This window comes from Haliotis cracherodii, unplaced genomic scaffold (assembly GCF_022045235.1).
Source record: "Haliotis cracherodii isolate W230 unplaced genomic scaffold, xgHalCrac1.p SCAF_4, whole genome shotgun sequence".
In the NCBI taxonomy this organism is placed as follows: domain Eukaryota; kingdom Metazoa; phylum Mollusca; class Gastropoda; order Lepetellida; family Haliotidae; genus Haliotis; species Haliotis cracherodii.
In genome coordinates, this window is record NW_027266297.1 from 55,755,420 (window position 1) to 55,773,385 (window position 17,966).

General features: G+C 45.5%; 2 protein-coding genes across 2 annotated transcripts; both read right to left on the reverse strand.

The window, feature by feature from the left end:
• Positions 1 to 15,900, reverse strand: LOC139478709 (vesicular inhibitory amino acid transporter-like). Its single transcript, XM_071261295.1, has 3 exons — positions 15,583 to 15,900; positions 5,255 to 5,620; positions 1 to 2,821 (listed from the first exon to the last, which is right to left on the reverse strand). The coding sequence occupies exons 2-3, from the start codon at positions 5,609 to 5,611 to the stop codon at positions 1,619 to 1,621; spliced, it is 1,560 nt and encodes a 519-aa protein (XP_071117396.1). The 5' UTR covers positions 5,612 to 5,620; positions 15,583 to 15,900; the 3' UTR covers positions 1 to 1,618.
• Positions 15,901 to 16,759: 859 nt separating this feature from the next.
• On the reverse strand, positions 16,760 to 17,848 carry LOC139479497 (uncharacterized). Its single transcript, XM_071262343.1, has one exon. It carries the CDS (start codon positions 17,846 to 17,848, stop codon positions 16,760 to 16,762), a length of 1,089 nt encoding a protein of 362 aa, XP_071118444.1.
• Between the last annotated feature and the right edge of the window lie 118 nt (positions 17,849 to 17,966).

Below are 17,966 nucleotides of genomic sequence, written 5' to 3' on the forward strand. Positions count from 1 at the left end.
TTGCTAGATGTAGGGTATGTGCAAAAATGTTCAACTCTGTGAACAGGGTAGAAGACCAGAGCGGGGCGCGGCATTGGGTAGAAAGGGCGATTGGTGTCATAGTGGAGTAGTGAGCAGGGTAGTGGTCGGGGTGAGAGATAGAGTTCAGGGGAATGGGCGGGGCGAGGTTGTTGTTCAGGATAGTGGGCGGGGTGAGGGTGTTGTTCAGGATAGTAGGGCGGGGTTAGTGTTGGTGGTTTAGGATAGTTGGCGGCGTGAGAAATGTTGTTCAGGATAATGGGTGGAGCGAGGGTGTTGTTCAGGATAGTGAACAGAGTAAGGGTGTTGTTCAGGATAGTGGGCGGAGCGAGGGTGTTGTTCAGAATAGTGAGCAGAGTGAGGGTGTTATTCAGGATAGTGGTCGGGGTGAGAGATGTTGTTCAGGATAGTGGACGGGGTGAGATATGTTGTTCAGTATAGTGGGTGGGGTGAGAGATGTTGTTCAGGATAGTGGACGGGGTGAGATATGTTGTTCAGTATAGTGGGTGGGGTGAGAGATGTTGTTCGGGATAGTGGGTGGGGTGAGAGATGTTGTTCAGGATAGTGGGTGGGGTGAGAGATGTTGTTCAGGATAGTGGGTGGGGTGAGAGATGTTCATGATAGTGGGCGGGGTGAGAGATGTTGTTCAGGATAGTGGGCGGGGTGAGAGATGTTGTTCAGGATAGTGAACGGGGTGACATAAGTTGTTCAGGATAGTGGGCGGATAGAGATATGTTGTTCAGGATAGTGGGCGGGGTGAGAGATGTTGTTCAGGATAGTGGGCGGGGTAAGAGATGTTGTTCAGGATAGTGGGCAGGGTGAGAGATGTTGTTCATGATAGTGGGCGGGGTGAAAGGTGTGGTTGAGGATAGTGGGCGGGGTGAGATATGTGGGAAGACAGGGAAGTTCAGAACCGAAGACTGAAATCGACGAAGGTGGGAATGTGGCAGGGACATGGCTGTTGGTGCACAGATAAGAGGGTCTGTGTTGAGTGAACAAGTTGAATGAGAGGAGTTATTGCAGGCGGAGTCGTCCTATTGCACGAGTTCCCGGGAAGGGGCTAAAGTGGCGATATCTAAGGTGATTCTGTCCTACTGGGTCAGATCTGCTGGAATAACTGTACTAATCAACTCCGATGTGATGGACAATCACAAAACCGAGGGCAGTCATTATGTCAGTGCCGGCGTGTCCCCACGAGGGTCATCAAATGTATTACAACGCGGCCGCCACAGCATTTCATCAGCGGGTGAGATAATGTGAAAATATGGTGCCAGTTTATGTGACAAGATCAGTCCGTGTCGCCCTCTTGCGGATGTTTGTTGAGTCTCACTACCAGACACGAGGCCGCATTAAACACTACTGACAGAGCAGCTAACTCTGAGTCTACATCCAAAGAATGTTCACAGCACTAGGTTTTCAAAAATGCACAAACGCAAAGGTGGGAGAAGTCTCATCTGAAGCCTATCTGTCCACGCCTACCTACACCTGGTGACAGCGTTCAACCCACACAGGGAGCTAGTACATGGAGTTCCCATCAGATACAGATGAAGGTACATCCATTGGTTGGGTGAATCAGGATATAGGGCTACCTATCTTAACGTTAAAGCTGCTTCTTTCCGAAAGGATCGGGAGGAAGTCCTTGAAATGCACGTGTCAGCGCATGCGCGGAGTAGTACATGCCAACAGTTCCACAAAGAACACCTAGTATTATAATAGTCACATCCAACGCACGGTCAACCCGCGACAAAGTCGTCCATTTTATTTTGAGATGAAAGTAGCAGGGCCACACGAAGGACAGCATGGTTCCCGTGAAGCTCCCGATCAGGCCCATGAGGAGGGCGAAGTGTGGGATGAAGATGGCGAGCACTGTCGTCACCAGGACCAGACCAAGCCGGAGACCCAGGGCCCACACCTTCAGCTGAAAGTTGTCGTCGATGCACGGCGAGAAGGGCGTGGTCGACTTGCCTTGGAACATGGACGTCTGGATAAGATCGACGGCTGCGAAGTATGGTAGGGGGTAAGATAACATCGCCTTCGCCACGAGGATGAGGTTGACCACGATCTTGAAGGACTGGGTGGGAAGGTTGTTGGTGATGACTTCTTTGGTGGCAAAGCCCCACGTCAAGAATCCGACGTAGGAAAATATGACTTTAAAGATGGCCGCTGCCACGTGGGTCCAGTGCATCATGCAGCTAAACTTGGATCTGTCCGTCAGGTTGCCTTCCAGCGTCGGGAGGAATATTTGTGAGGTGTAACTAAAGACGACCACGCCAAGAGAAATGGGGAAGGTCCAGATATCGATACGAACCTGGACATCGCTCCAGCGCCACTCGCGGACCCGCGTCAAGCAGTACAACAGGATCATAGCATTGATGAGCATATGGGCCACGGAGCACCAGAAGCTCAGCCAGGACACCCGTCGGAGACTCTGGAGGAACGCACACGCGAGCAGAGGCACTGTGCTGACCATGATCCACGAGCTGAGGTCCAGAGGGCTATCCGGGAAGCTTCCGACAATCAGATCTCCGCATAGCAGGACGTACAGGATACACGTCATCAACAGCTCAATGATCTGGGCACAGTTGACAAGACGGGCGCCATAGCGGGCACCCCACACGTGCTTGGCGATGTCCACGTAGCTGTGTCGCACCCGCACACGTCGACCCTGTTCGTCTTCTTCGTACAAGCAGTTGACGAGGATCTTGCCTGTGTGGCAGCAGATGTATGCTATCACAACCATGGCAACTAGCGCCCAGTACCCTCCCTGCAGTACGGCATAGGGGAAACTCACGATGAACATGCCCTGTAAGAGGAAACAGAGTGTATATAATACATTATTACATTTACATATTATATCTGTATTTTCATTGGTTGATAAGGGACCTTCCTTAAAGTGAGTGAGTATGGTTTTACGCCGCTTTTAGCAATATTCCAGCAATATCACGGCGGGGGACACCAGAAATGGGCTTCACACATTGTACCCATGTCGGGAATCGAACCCGGGTCTTCGGCGTGACGAGCGAACGCTTAAGCCACCAGGCTACCCGACCGCCCCCAACCCCCCCCCCCCCCCCCCCCCCCCCCCCCTTCCTTAAAACACGGTATTGCCCTGAGACCCACACTGACGCCCAGCGAGCAAAAGAGTAATTTAACCATTGGACTCAAAGGAGATATGTTCTCAACCAATCAGGGAGAGCGTAACACCTTGTTATGCCTCATCTCCTGTGACTTCCCGTATAATCTGATTGTTGAATTTGAAATATTCTTGTTTTTAAATTATGTAATAAAACAATTATTGACCACAATTCGTGCAATATAATATTTAATGGACCCAATAAACTGATATTGATTTCGGCTGTTGGGCCGATAAAACAAGGTATTGCCCCCAAGAATGGTCAATAATTGATAAAAATATAGAAAATGCGACGAGATTACCTTACAATGAACGACTGTGATGCTTTGCTAATATGGTGTACATAGCTTTGAGACACATTTACACCTAAAATACGTTTGTTTGTTGTTGAACGCCGCGCTCAGCAATATTCCAGCTATATGACGGCGGCCGTAAATAATCGAGTCTGGACCAGACAATCCATAATTGACATCATGAGCATCGATCTACACAATTGGGATACGATGATATGCATTAACCAAGTAAGCGAGACCAGTTTTAATCCAGATCTTCACGGGTTCAGAAAAAAACGTGATTCTATATACCTTAAGCACTGAATCATCTCGAAGTGACGCTTAGAAATTCCCGGCTATTGTAGTGTATATAGTTTACGATAAAATGCGTAGAAGTGTTTACCGTAAGCCCTGAATCACTTCGCAGTGGCAGGGGCGGTTGGGTAGCCAAGTGGTTAAAGCGTTGAATCATCATACGCATGGCCCTCGATCAATTTCCCCATATGAGTACAATGTGAAGCCACTTTCTTGTGTCCCCCGCCGTGATACTGATGGAATATTGTTAAAAGCGGCGTAAAACCATACTCACTCACTTTTCAGTTGTAATACTGAACACATTGGTAGGTAAGACATGCACATTTCTTATGATATTATTTGATTATTTGATTATTTAATTGCTATGACATATTACCCTCTCCTCCATACTACTCGAATATATCGGTAACTGAAACACAGAATGATGGAAGTAACCCATTCTATACATCATAATGATGTCGCAGATCAGTGAAGTTGGGAACCATCATAAATATTAATGGCAATATGGCAACATGCGCGTTATCGGTAGGAACGAAAAAAACGCTCAGCAGGCCCTGGATAAATCATCTGCGCAGAAAAATGAAATAGGATTGTTTGCGCGCATCAACATGAATGAGGTATGATATGTGAAGTGGCATGTTAACCATATCTTGCAGCCGAGCCAAATATACAAAATTGTGAGTAAACAAGTGCGAGTCTAGTCTTCAAAAGTAATTTAAGGCCTGTTCCAAAGTATTCATGTTGCTCGTGACTCTACTTTCAGATATACTGGTAAGGGTGGGAGGATTATATTTTATAAGTTTTATTTCTAAAGTAGGTAAACAATTTTGAAAAGTAATCTTTATTCCTATGTGAACTCTTTTGGTCGCATCCCTTGCGGCTCCAAGTGTCCACGGGCATGGTTACTACGACTAGATTCCCCTGTTATTCATCCACATTGAACACAAGTTCAAGGTGAACACAAATAAAGAACAGACTATAATCCTCCAGCCCTAATCTCCCTATAGTGCAAATATGAAATCTGAGTTGCAAAAGTATCTTAACAGAGCCACATAAATATTAAAAACATGTTATGGGAGGGGGCAATTTTAGAGGCACCCGTGAAGATCCGGGGTAGAATAGGTCTTCGGCAATCCATGCTTGCCGTAAAAGGCGACTGTGCTTGTTGTAAGAGGCGACTAACGGGATCGGGTGGTCAGGTTCGCTGACTTGATTGATGCATGTCATCATATCCCAAAGGCGTGGATCGATGTTCATGACGCCAATCACTGGATTGACTGGTCCAGACTCGATTATGTACAGACCGCCGTCATGTAGCTACAATATTGCTGAGTGCGGCGCCAAACAACAAATAAACAAACAATTTTAGAGGCGAGCGGGTCATAAGAAACAAAAAATTCTTAACGTTTTGTATACTTTTTTTCATTATTGATGTGTGAGCGTCTGTGTTGTAAAGCATGTAGTTTTGATGCTGGGGATGCTGGATATGCTATTGGGGATGTCGTGCTGAACCTACCTGAATGGCGTTTGTGACGTTCCAACCCGCCTGCCACTCGGAGATCTTGTTGCGCGGGTGGGAGGATACCTCCACCTCGTCCGCCTGCTCCATATCATCCTCTCCCCCCTCCCTGCTGTATCCCCTCCCCAGGGACGCCAGATTGTGACCGGTCCCGTTCTCCAACACCGACATCTCTCGCTCCGACTCGGAACACTTGGCGAAGTTGACTGTCTCCTCGGTCGTCCGCGCACGACGTGGAAGGAGTGAGCGAGCAGACTGCACGAGACCCAGCGTCCGGTTCCGCCATCCTCCGGACTCCATACTCCCCCCGCCCCTCTCCGCACTCGTCAACGTGTTCAACGACACCAACTTCATGCTGTACTTCTGCAAGACAGAAACAGAACGTCTACATTTATAAAAATGACAAATGAGTGAGTGAGGGAGTTGTATTTAACGTCACTTTGAACAGTATACCAGTCATATTACGGCGTGTCAGCTTGACGTGGGAGGAAGAAAGTCCGCAGTGATGCAGGTCTCAGACGTTAACCACTTTGGTCAAGCCCACGAGCACGGGTATGGTGCTGAAAACCCCAGAAAGATAATCTGGGCGAACCGGGATTCGAACCCACCATCATAGGTTTCTGGCATGTCCAAGGGACCCGATTCAAATTGGGCACAGCAAATTGGGCGCCTTAGACGCCTTATTGATAAATGTTACGACATAAGATGTGATACCAAACTCAAATAGCAATACAGTTTTAAAGAGCAGCATGGCGTGAAGTGTAGACGCGTGCAAGGTGAATGTAAATAATCCGCGAAGTTTTATTTCTGTTTAACACATCAAATGAGTTCCTTATATTACTGTTACACGCTTACACTCGTAGACTTGCCTAATCATTCTATATTTGAGTCGGACTCCTTATATAAATTAATTCCCTGTGGTCTAGGAGACAGACTACGTCGTCATGCACTATTTGGGTTAATTCATGTAATTTTTGAAGATGAGTTGATGAGTTTCTGGTTTAGGTCCAGACACTTCCGGTTAAACGACCTTCACCTCAGCGCATCAAATCTTGGTAGCCCGTGAATGTAATTATTGCTATGCGTGAAATGATGACAGATTAAAGTAGATCGTAAAACTAGGCTCCAGCTGATTAGCAGTCTCAGCAAGATTGATTGAAATCATTGAAAACAAACCACATCCATTCATCTTGTATAGTGCATGTCAAGCAGGTGCGACTACACGAAAACACAACGGAAAAAAGTCCGCTTCACACAGACAAAGGAAAAAGCCTCTACCGAGAATAATTAAATCTATTAAGATCCGAATTATGATACCCTCCAATGGTTGATATGTTGATAGGCAAAAGATATCTTTCACATATAGAGGTGGTACCTGACCCTCCTCCCATGAATCCTGAATTCATCCAATTTTCAAGTCTCATCCCTGCATCCCGAATACGACTTAACACAAATGTCAAAAGCATTGGGAAAAGGGTGCGATTTGAAGTAAAATTCCTGAAATAACTATCGAATAAATAAATATTTATAACAGATACTTTATAGTACACCATAGATATGTAATACATGTTGAATCTGCGTATCAAATACGATTTTCTTTCCGTCCCAAGTGCACCAAGTCTAAAAAGACCCCTGAATCCCGCGTACAAAAATGGGGGTGGCAGCCTCATATATGATATGGGCTTAAGAAATAGAAACTGACTTTGTCTGTTTAATGCATATAGGTATTTGACGTATTGTCTATGTATCTGGAAATGACTGAAAGGAATGAGAAACAGTGTATCCCGTCAGTCTGGTATCCTATTCCACGTGATCGCGCGCAGCAAGAACACCATCCATCATGATGCCAACTGGCTACTCAAGCTGGATATTTGTTGAGACATCACGGGCATCGAGCCAAGAGTCTGGCTGCCTGACTGACAAGGCTACATGTACGACATACTTGCTTTATAAATAGTGGTGTGTGGTATAAAGGGAATAACAGAAATCATGGTGGCTTTATCGTTAATGATGTTATTTCACTCGAGAATGTCGACATCTCATATTTGACAACAAATCATACTCCTTTGGTTTATGTGCTGTACGCCTCGTGTTGCGCAATAAACTAGGCCTGTGATCTGTCATTATACAGGCTATTATCTGTTTAATGGTAACAATAGATTTTACGGCAAGACAATATGTTGCGACAGGTTTAACAACGAGAGGAAATTGAATACCACTGCTAACATGGCAAAATACTCAGATAACATTTTAAGCAGAAATATGTAAAAATAAAAATGAAATAACTATTGACCAGATGTCTTCACAAAAAACAGTAAACAAAGTAAAGAAATGTGTTTTTATAACTGAAAAAAAAACAATAAAAAGATCATGATCAACTTCGGGTTTCATCTTCCACAGCAAGATGGATGTTCCACATGCTTTGCAACCCCTTTAACCAACAGAGCTTATAACACATGTTATATACCCCCCCCCCCCAAAAAAAAAAAAAAATTAAAAAGAAAAGAAAAGTGGGGGGATATCCGAAAATAACAGATGATTGCAGAAATATAAAGAGGTATCGAGTGATGGTAATGGTGGATACGAACATGAAAGGAGTAGGCGATCAAGAGAACATGTTGGTGGTGTATTGTCAGGGTGCAAACAACCAAGAAAGACGACAAGGGTGTGTAGTAAAAAAAATCAACGTTTGAGATGAACTGATCAATAATGGGTTATGCCCTCACGATTGGTCAAACATTCGTTTATACGGCGTGGCATGGTCCTAATCAATCTCAAAATGATAATTTGAGAGAGCCTTGTCCACTCTTCGTAGTGCGTGGCCTTTGACGTCGACGTACACGTCCCCGATCATGTCCATGACGTTCTCCGTGGTGGAAAGGTCAGGACTCATGGCTAGCCATTACGTTCTGTTTTGCTGCTGGAGGCAGACAGTTATACCTGAAAGGTGGGCACAAGCGTTTCGCCTTGAAAGACAAAACGTTGACCAGCATGGCGCTCAAACGCCACAACTATTGGCACCAGTATGTTGTCTCTTTAGTACTGTCAAATGATCCTATGATCAATATGAAGTATGAAGTTCTGGCAGCCATAGGGATCCTAAATCTGCCATGTTGCCTAACGTTGACGTTCGCATGTCATGACTGACGGAAGCCCAACGCAACAACGCCATCGGCGGAGAACCATCTTCAGCTTTAGCCAGGTTTTAACACGCAGCACCAAACATTATTACAAAACTGTGGAACCGTTATCAGACACACGGGACAACATGGGACCTACCCAGATCCAGTCGACCACGTGTCATTACTAGAGCACAGGACTGATTCATACGGATACGTCACTTACATTAAAGAACCACCACAGCCACCTATACAACTTCGGCATTACCACGATTGCGTAGGATATCAGCACAGACAGTAAGGAATCGTTTATGCGCTGAAGGTATTCGCGCTAGGCGACCAGTTCGAGGTGTCATTTTACGGACCTGCATCGTCGGCTGCGACGTCAATGGTGTCAAGGTCACAGAGTATCGCCACCACTGCAATGGGCACAAGTTTAGTTTAGTGAGTCATGTTCTATGCTTCGCTGCGTGGGTGGTAGAATATAACTGGTATACTGGTATAACCGTGATATAACTGGAATACTGTTAATAGCGGCGTTAAACCCAACTCACTCACTCACTCTACAGGAACACAGACATTGTGTACAGACCGATTCCTATCAATAATGCCTTCTGCAGTAGTACACACATTGTCCACGGAACGATACCTGCCCATGCTGCCTTCTACAGGAACACAAACTTTGTCCACGGAACGATACCTGTCCATGATGCCTTCTAGAGGAACTCAAACATTGTCTACAGAACCATGCCTGTCCATGATGCCTTCTACAGGAACTCAGAAATTGTCTACAGAACCACGCCTGTCCATGATGCCTTCTACAGGAACTCAAACATTGTCTACAGAACCATGCCTGTCCATGATGCCTTCTACAGGAACTCAAACATTGTCCACGGAACGATAAATGTCCATGATGCCTTCTACAGGAACTCAAACATTGTCTACAGAACCATGCCTGTCCATGATGCCTTCTACAGGAACTCAAACATTGTCTACAGAACCATGCCTGTCCATGATGCCTTCTACAGGAACTCAAACATTGTCTACAGGACCATGCCTGTCCATGATGCCTTCTACAGGAACTCAAACATTGTCTACAGGACCATGCCTGTCCATGATGCCTTCTACAGGAACTCAAACATTGTCTACAGAACCATGCCTGTCCATGATGCCTTCTACAGGAACTCAAACATTGTCTACAGGACCATGCCTGTCCATGATGCCTTCTACAGGAACTCAAACATTGTCTACAGAACCATGCCTGTCCATGATGCCTTCTACAGGAACTCAAACATTGTCTACAGGACCATGCCTGTCCATGATGCCTTCTACAGGAACTCAAACATTGTCTACAGGACCATGCCTGTCCATGATGCCTTCTACAGGAACTCAAACATTGTCTACAGGACCATGCCTGTCCATGATGCCTTCTACAGGAACTCAAACATTGTCTACAGGACCATGCCTGTCCATGATGCCTTCTACAGGAACTCAAACATTGTCTACAGGACCATGCCTGTCCATGATGCCTTCTACAGGAACTCAAACATTGTCTACAGGACCATGCCTGTCCATGATGCCTTCTACAGGAACTCAAACATTGTCTACAGGACCATGCCTGTCAATAATGACTTATACAGGAACACAAACATTGTGTACAGACCGATTCCTATCAATAATGCCTTCTGCAGTGATACACACATTGTCCACGGAACGATACCTGCCCATGCTGCCTTCTACAGGAACTCAAACATTGTCTACAGAACCATGCCTGTCCATGCTGCCTTATTCAAGAACACATACATTGTCTACAGAACTTTTCCTGTCAATAATGTCTTCTACAGGAACACAAACATTGTGTACAGAAGGATGTATGGTGGCACCGCCTACTATGTACACGCCCTCGGAAGCTGACGGGGCTGAACAATTCCACATACTGTGGCGGAGGTTCCCTGTTTCTTGTGGAATACCTGATACGATTACAAATGATCAATATTTGTTTCACATCTAAGCTGTATGTTGTGTGAGCGTGCGGCGGAAGCTTATCTAGAATGAACTTTACAGAGGCAGGGTTAGTGCATATTAGTGGTTCAAATGTTGCAGTGGTGTGTGGAGAGGGACGTTTTGCTGTAAGGATATATAACTATGTCAGTGATAATTCCTACACTCTTTGTCCTAGATGTGTCTTTCCACTTACAGTTGTCTGATGTGTAGCTAATGTGTGTGTAGCTAGTGTGTATCCGTTGTGTGTGTCACTTATGTGTGTAGCTAGTGTGTATCCGTTGTGTGTGTCACTTATGTGTGTACCTAGTGTGTAGCAGATATGTGTGTGTCAAGTATATGTGTCACTTATTTTAGTAGATAGTGTGTAGCTGATATGTGTGTCACTTATGTGTGTAGCTAGTGTGTAGCAGATATGTGTGTGTGAATTATGTGTGTCACTTATGTCAATTATGTGAGCAGATAGTGAGAGCAGATAGTGTGTGAGAGACAACACCTGATATGTGACATAATAGAATGAGAGATAAGACCTGATATGTGACATAACAGAGTGAGAGACACCTGATATGTGACATAATAGAGTGACAGACAACACCTGATATGTGACATAATAGAGTGAGAGACACCTGATATGTGACATGATAGAGTGAGAGACAACACCTGATATGTGACACAACAGAGTGAGAGACACCTGATATGTGACATCACAGAGTGAGAGACACCTGATATGTGACATGATAGAATGAGAGACAACACCTGATATGTGACATAATAGAGTGAGAGACACCTGATATGTGACATAATAGAGTGAGAGACAACATCTGATATGTGACATACCAGAGTGAGAGACACCTGATATGTGACATAATAGAGTGTCAGGCACCTGCTATGTGACATAACAGAGTGAGAGGCAACACCTGATATGTCACATAATAGAGTGAGAGACAACATCTGATATGTGACATAATAGAGTGACAGGCACCTGCTATGTGACATAACAGAGTGAGAGGCAACACCTGATATGTGACATAACAGAGTGAGAGACAACATCTGATATGTGACATAACAGAGTGAGAGACACCTGATATGTGACATAACAGAGTGAGAGACACCTGATATGTGACATAATAGAGTGAGAGACACCTGATATGTGACATAATAGAGTGAGAGACACCTGATATGTGACATAATAGAGTGAGAGGCATCTGATATGTGACATAACAGAGTGAGAGGCATCTGATATGTGACATAACAGAGTGAGAGACAACATCTGATATGTGACATAACAGAGTGAGAGACACCTGATATGTGACATAATAGAGTGAGAGACACCTGATATGTGACATAACAGAGTGAGAGACACCTGATATGTGACATAACAGAGTGAGAGACACCTGATATGTGTCATAACAGAGTGAGAGACAACATCTGATATGTGACATAACAGAGTGAGAGACACCTGATATGTGACATAATAGAGTGAGAGACACCTGATATGTGACATAACAGAGTGAGAGACACCTGATATGTGACATAACAGAGTGAGAGACACCTGATATGTGACATAACAGAGTGAGAGACAACATCTGATATGTGACATAACAGAGTGAGAGACACCTGATATGTGACATAACAGAGTGAGAGACAACATCTGATATGTGACATAACAGAGTGAGAGGCATCTGATATGTGACATAACAGAGTGAGAGACACCTGATATGTGACATAACAGAGTGAGAGGCATCTGATATGTGACATAACAGAGTGAGAGACAACACCTGATATGTGACATAATAGAGTGAGAGACACCTGATATGTGACATAACAGAGTGAGAGGCATCTGATATGTGACATAATAGAGTGAGAGACACCTGATATGTGACATAGCAGAGTGAGAGGCATCTGATATGTGACATAACAGAGTGAGAGACACCTGATATGTGACATAATAGAGTGAGAGACACCTGATATGTCACATAATAGAGTGAGAGACAACACCTGATATGTGACATAACAGAGTGAGAGACAACATCTGATATGTGACATAACAGAGTGAGAGACACCTGATATGTGACATAATAGAGTGAGAGACACCTGATATGTGACATAACAGAGTGAGAGACATCTGATATGTGACATAACAGAGTGAGAGACACCTGATATGTGACATAACAGAGTGAGAGGCATCTGATATGTGACATAACAGAGTGAGAGACAACATCTGATATGTGACATAACAGAGTGAGAGACACCTGATATGTGACATAACAGAGTGAGAGACACCTGATATGTGACATAACAGAGTGAGAGACACCTGATATGTGACATAATAGAGTGAGAGACACCTGATATGTGACATAATAGAGTGAGAGACACCTGATATGTGACATAATAGAGTGAGAGGCATCTGATATGTGACATAACAGAGTGAGAGGCATCTGATATGTGACATAACAGAGTGAGAGACAACATCTGATATGTGACATAACAGAGTGAGAGACACCTGATATGTGACATAATAGAGTGAGAGACACCTGATATGTGACATAACAGAGTGAGAGACACCTGATATGTGACATAACAGAGTTAGAGGCATCTGATATGTGACATAACAGAGTGAGAGACAACATCTGATATGTGACATAACAGAGTGAGAGACACCTGATATGTGACATAACAGAGTGAGAGACACCTGATATGTGACATAACAGAGTGAGAGACAACACCTGATATGTGACATGATAGAGTGAGAGACACCTGATATGTGACATAACAGAGTGAGAGGCATCTGATATGTGACATAATAGAGTGAGAGACACCTGATATGTGACATAACAGAGTGAGAGGCATCTGTTATGTGACATAACAGAGTGAGAGACACCTGATATGTGACATAATAGAGTGAGAGACACCTGATATGTCACATAATAGAGTGAGAGACAACATCTGATATGTGACATAACAGAGTGAGAGACAACATCTGATATGTGACATAACAGAGTGAGAGACACCTGATATGTGACATAATAGAGTGAGAGACACCTGATATGTGACATAACAGAGTGAGAGACATCTGATATGTGACATAACAGAGTGAGAGACACCTGATATGTGACATAACAGAGTGAGAGGCATCTGATATGTGACATAACAGAGTGAGAGACAACATCTGATATGTGACATAACAGAGTGAGAGACACCTGATATGTGACATAACAGAGTGAGAGACACCTGATATGTGACATAACAGAGTGAGAGACAACATCTGATATGTGACATAACAGAGTGAGAGGCATCTGATATGTGACATAACAGAGTGAGAGACACCTGATATGTGACATAACAGAGTGAGAGGCATCTGATATGTGACATAACAGAGTGAGAGACAACACCTGATATGTGACATGATAGAGTGAGAGACACCTGATATGTGACATAACAGAGTGAGAGGCATCTGATATGTGACATAATAGAGTGAGAGACACCTGATATGTGACATAACAGAGTGAGAGGCATCTGTTATGTGACATAACAGAGTGAGAGACACCTGATATGTGACATAACAGAGTGAGAGACAACACCTGATATGTGACATGATAGAGTGAGAGACACCTGATATGTGACATAATAGAGTGAGAGGCATCTGATATGTGACATAATAGAGTGAGAGACACCTGATATGTGACATAACAGAGTGAGAGGCATCTGATATGTGACATAACAGAGTGAGAGGCAACGCCTGATATGTGACATAATAGAGTGACAGACAACACCTGATATGTGACATAATAGAGTGAGAAACACCTGATATGTGACATAAATAGAATGAGACAAGAGAAATCAACATTAAAAATTCAAATAGTTTTGCATAGGAACGGTTATTCGTGGACGAAAACCAAAAACACAGCCATATCCTGAAGCTGAAACGATTGAAATTGAAACACTCACATATAAATCATTTTTACGAAATTGCGGGTAAAGTCTCTTTGCTACTTAACACACAATAGGTGTCACTGCCAGCAACATCGTAGGGTTAGAAAATCCAATGAGCATCACAGCAGTACAGCAGTTTTGACATTTATGGTCACAATGGCCGTTTTTAATAAATTGAATGAGTAGAATATTGCAGGTGAGGTGAAATGGGGTTTAACGTCGCGTCCAAGATTATTGCACTTATATAGCGACGTGCATGGACGTGTGTGTGCTTCTGTGGCTGCTTGTACTAGTCCGGACTGATGCCGATTTATAGTGCTAGCTCACTGAGATACCATGCCGCGGTTTAACATGAATACCCCACTCAGACACAGTATACTGACTCCGAGCCGACCACACCTTGTTTTAGCCCCTTAATGCCGAGCGCCAGACAGGGTAACAACATGTACTATCTTTAAACGTCTTTTGGTGTGACACGGCCGGGGATCGAACCCCGGACCTTCCGCTCTCCGGGCGGACGCTCTACCATTAGACCACGGAGGCGGTCGTAGAATATGGAAATTATCATTGACTTTATATTAATAAATCAGAGTGTGGCCCTGCCGTCGAAGAGGTTGTAATTCGCTGTGCAGAGTTGCGTCCCATTTGCACGCCAGAGTTCTATGATTGTAGGTTCGAATCCCGGTTCGCCCCGATTATGTTTCTAGGTTTTTCAGCACCATACACGCGCTCGATGGTTTCACCAAAATGCTAAACGTTTTAGAACTGCATCACTTCGGGCTTCCCCCCACATTAAACTGACACGCCGTGAAATAACTGTTCAAAGCGGCGGTAAATCCAACTGACTAACTCACTCATATTTCGGAAATGTCGGCATGTACCAAGGGATCTTTTCTGTAAAAGAGATGACTGATACATGACGCCAGTCTTGTCAATCGGGTTCATTCAGAAATGTGTACCAGAATCAAGCAAATGTCAAGAGTTTCGAGAGAAGATTTTGTCTATATGTAAGCGTTCTGCATATCAACATTATGTTTACACAACATGCGTATGTCCAAGCTAAAAAGACAAAAATGTAAGAACAAATCAAAGTAAAGTAAATTGCGGAAACTACAGCCAAACATTAAGAGGAACGTGATTAGGCTGTTCGTGTCTTTGATTATGGTGCAAGGTGAATCTTGCTCCCCGTTTATCTTGAATCGGGAGATAATTGACGTCAATCTGATCTAGATGTAATGGATGCGAGCATTAGCCCTGGAACTCGGGACTTACCGTCGATGGAGTCACAGAGCTGTTGTTGCCATCGTCGTGATTGAGCCGGAGTTTGCGATGACCGACCGTTCGCCGGCGAGTCTGTGGTGTCCTGTGCCTCAGCAAGTGGCAAGTGAAAAGTGGGTGACCTCTAGATGTGATTGAGAAACTGACGGGCAGCGATGGAGAAAGTTGTAGTCCAGATCGATGCCGAACCACCCTCTCCCTGGCTCCCAGCGCTCCTCTCAGTGCTAGTAATTACCACCAGTCTTGACGAAGAGACGTCGCCAGCTGCACGGCTCCGTATTGGAGCTCCTGATATTGCCCTTGCTCTGACGCGGGCTCAACCGTATCGACCGTACCATTCCAATAAACTCACGACAAAGTTGTCGTCCAAAAATTGACGACTAGGGGTTTAAAGAATGGGTTGCAATGTCAATTAAGCGAGAAGAATTGACGTGGTTCGATTAAATAGTTGTTAATAATGATAGCTCGGATGCTGGGGCTGTCAGACTGCGGTGAGGTATGCACACTCTGGCGTCTTGGTTGCGGGCTGGTCGTATAATGACATCATGTGTCACAACATCGGTGGTACCATGTATTGGAGATGCGTGGGTGGCGCGGAATAAGTACGTGTGTGGTGGTGGGGGTGTGGTGGGGGTGTGGTGAGGGTGTGGTGGACCGGGGCTGTGGGTGGGCTGTTGGGGATGGGATGGTTCTCAGGATGGTTGATTGTTGTCAGTTGTGGAGATAGAGGATGGGTTGTGAAGACGGAGGGTGGGCTGTGAAGACGGAGGATAGGTTGCGAAGGCGGGGGATAGGTTCTGAAGGCAGGGGATGGGTTGTGAAGACGGGGGGGTTGGTTGTGAAGACGGCAGATGGGTTGTGAAGGCGGTGGATGAGTTGTGGAGATAGAGGATGGGTTGTGAAGACGGGGGATGGGTTGTGACGACGGAGGATGGGTTGTGAAGGCGGTGGATAGGTTGTGAAGACGGGGGATGAGTTGTGGAGACGGCGGATAGGTTGTGAAGACGGGGGATGAGTTGTGGAGATAGAGGATGGGTTGCTAAGACGGAGGATGGGCTGTGAAGACAGGGGGTGGGTTGTAAAGGCGGGGGCTAGGTTGCGAAAACAGGGGATAGGTTGTGAAGACCGGGGATTGGTTGTGAAGACAGGGGATAGGTTGTGAAGGCGGGGGCTAGGTTGCGAAAACAGGGGATATGTTGTGAAGACAGGGGATTGGTTGTGAAGACAGGGGATAGGTTGTGAAGGCGGGGGCTAGGTTGCGAAAACAGGGGATTGGTTGTGAAGACAGGGGATAGGTTGTGAAGGCGGGGGCTAGGTTGCAAAAACGGGGGATGGGTTGTGAAGACGGGGGATGAGTTGTGGAGATAGAGGATGTGTTGTGAAGACGGAGGATGGGTTGTGAAGGCAGGGGATTAGTTGTGGAGACGGGGATGGGTTGTGAAGACGGGGGATGAGTTGTGGAGGCGGAGGATTGGTTTGAAGACGGGGGATGGGATGTGAAGACGGGGGATGAGTTGTGTAGACGGAGGATTGGTTTGAAGACGGGGGATGGGTTGTGAAGACGGGGGATAGGTTGTGAAGACGGGGTGGGTTGTGAAGACGGGGAATGGGTTGTGAAGACGGGGATGGGTTGTGAAGACGGGGGATGACTTGTGGAGACGGAGGATTGGTTTGAAGACGGGGGATGGGTTGTGAAGACGGGGGATGAGTTGTGGAGACGGGGTGGGTTGTGAAGACGGGGGATGAGTTGTGGAGACGGGGATGGGTTGTGAAGACGGGGGATGAGTTGTGGAGACGGAGGATTGGTTTGAAGACGGGGGATGGGTTGTGAAGACGGGGGATTAGTTGTGGAGACGGGGTGGGTTGTGAAGACGGGGGATGAGTTGTGGAGACGGAGGATTGGTTTGAAGACGGGGGATGGGTTGTGAAGACGGGGTGGGTTGTGAAGACGGAGGATAGGGTGTGAAGACGGGGATGGGTTGTGGAGACGGGGGGTGGGGTGTGAAGACGGGGGATGAGTTGTGGCGATAGAGGATGGGATGTGAAGACGGGGAATGGGTTGTGAAGACGGGGGATGTGTTGTTGAGACAGAGGATGGGGTGTGAAGACGGGGGGTGAGTTGTGGAGACAGAGGATGGGTTGTGAAGATGGATAATGTGTTGTGCGGATTGAACATAGGTTGTAGAAATGGCTGACAGTTCGATGCAAAAACTGGCCGTGTAAATCTGAGATACGAGGTAACCTGGGATAAATTTAACATCGTGCAAGCAATTTAATGTACCCGAAGACTTGAGTTTGTAGAAATCATAGATTTATTGGGGACAAAACTGTAAATTTCTGGACAGTTGAAGAATCGAAACAAGAAGTACAAATAGTGC

Bases quoted from the DNA above. Each gene is read 5' to 3' on its own strand.
- LOC139478709 (XM_071261295.1), bottom strand. From the start codon at position 5,611: ATGAAGTTGGTGTCGTTGAACACGTTGACGAGTGCGGAGAGGGGCGGG. The intron at 2,822-5,254 runs GTAGGTTCAGCA...TTCCTCTTACAG, and splicing joins ACGTCACAAACGCCATTCAG to GGCATGTTCATCGTGAGTTT.
- LOC139479497 (XM_071262343.1), bottom strand. From the start codon at position 17,848: ATGTTAAATTTATCCCAGGTTACCTCGTATCTCAGATTTACACGGCCA.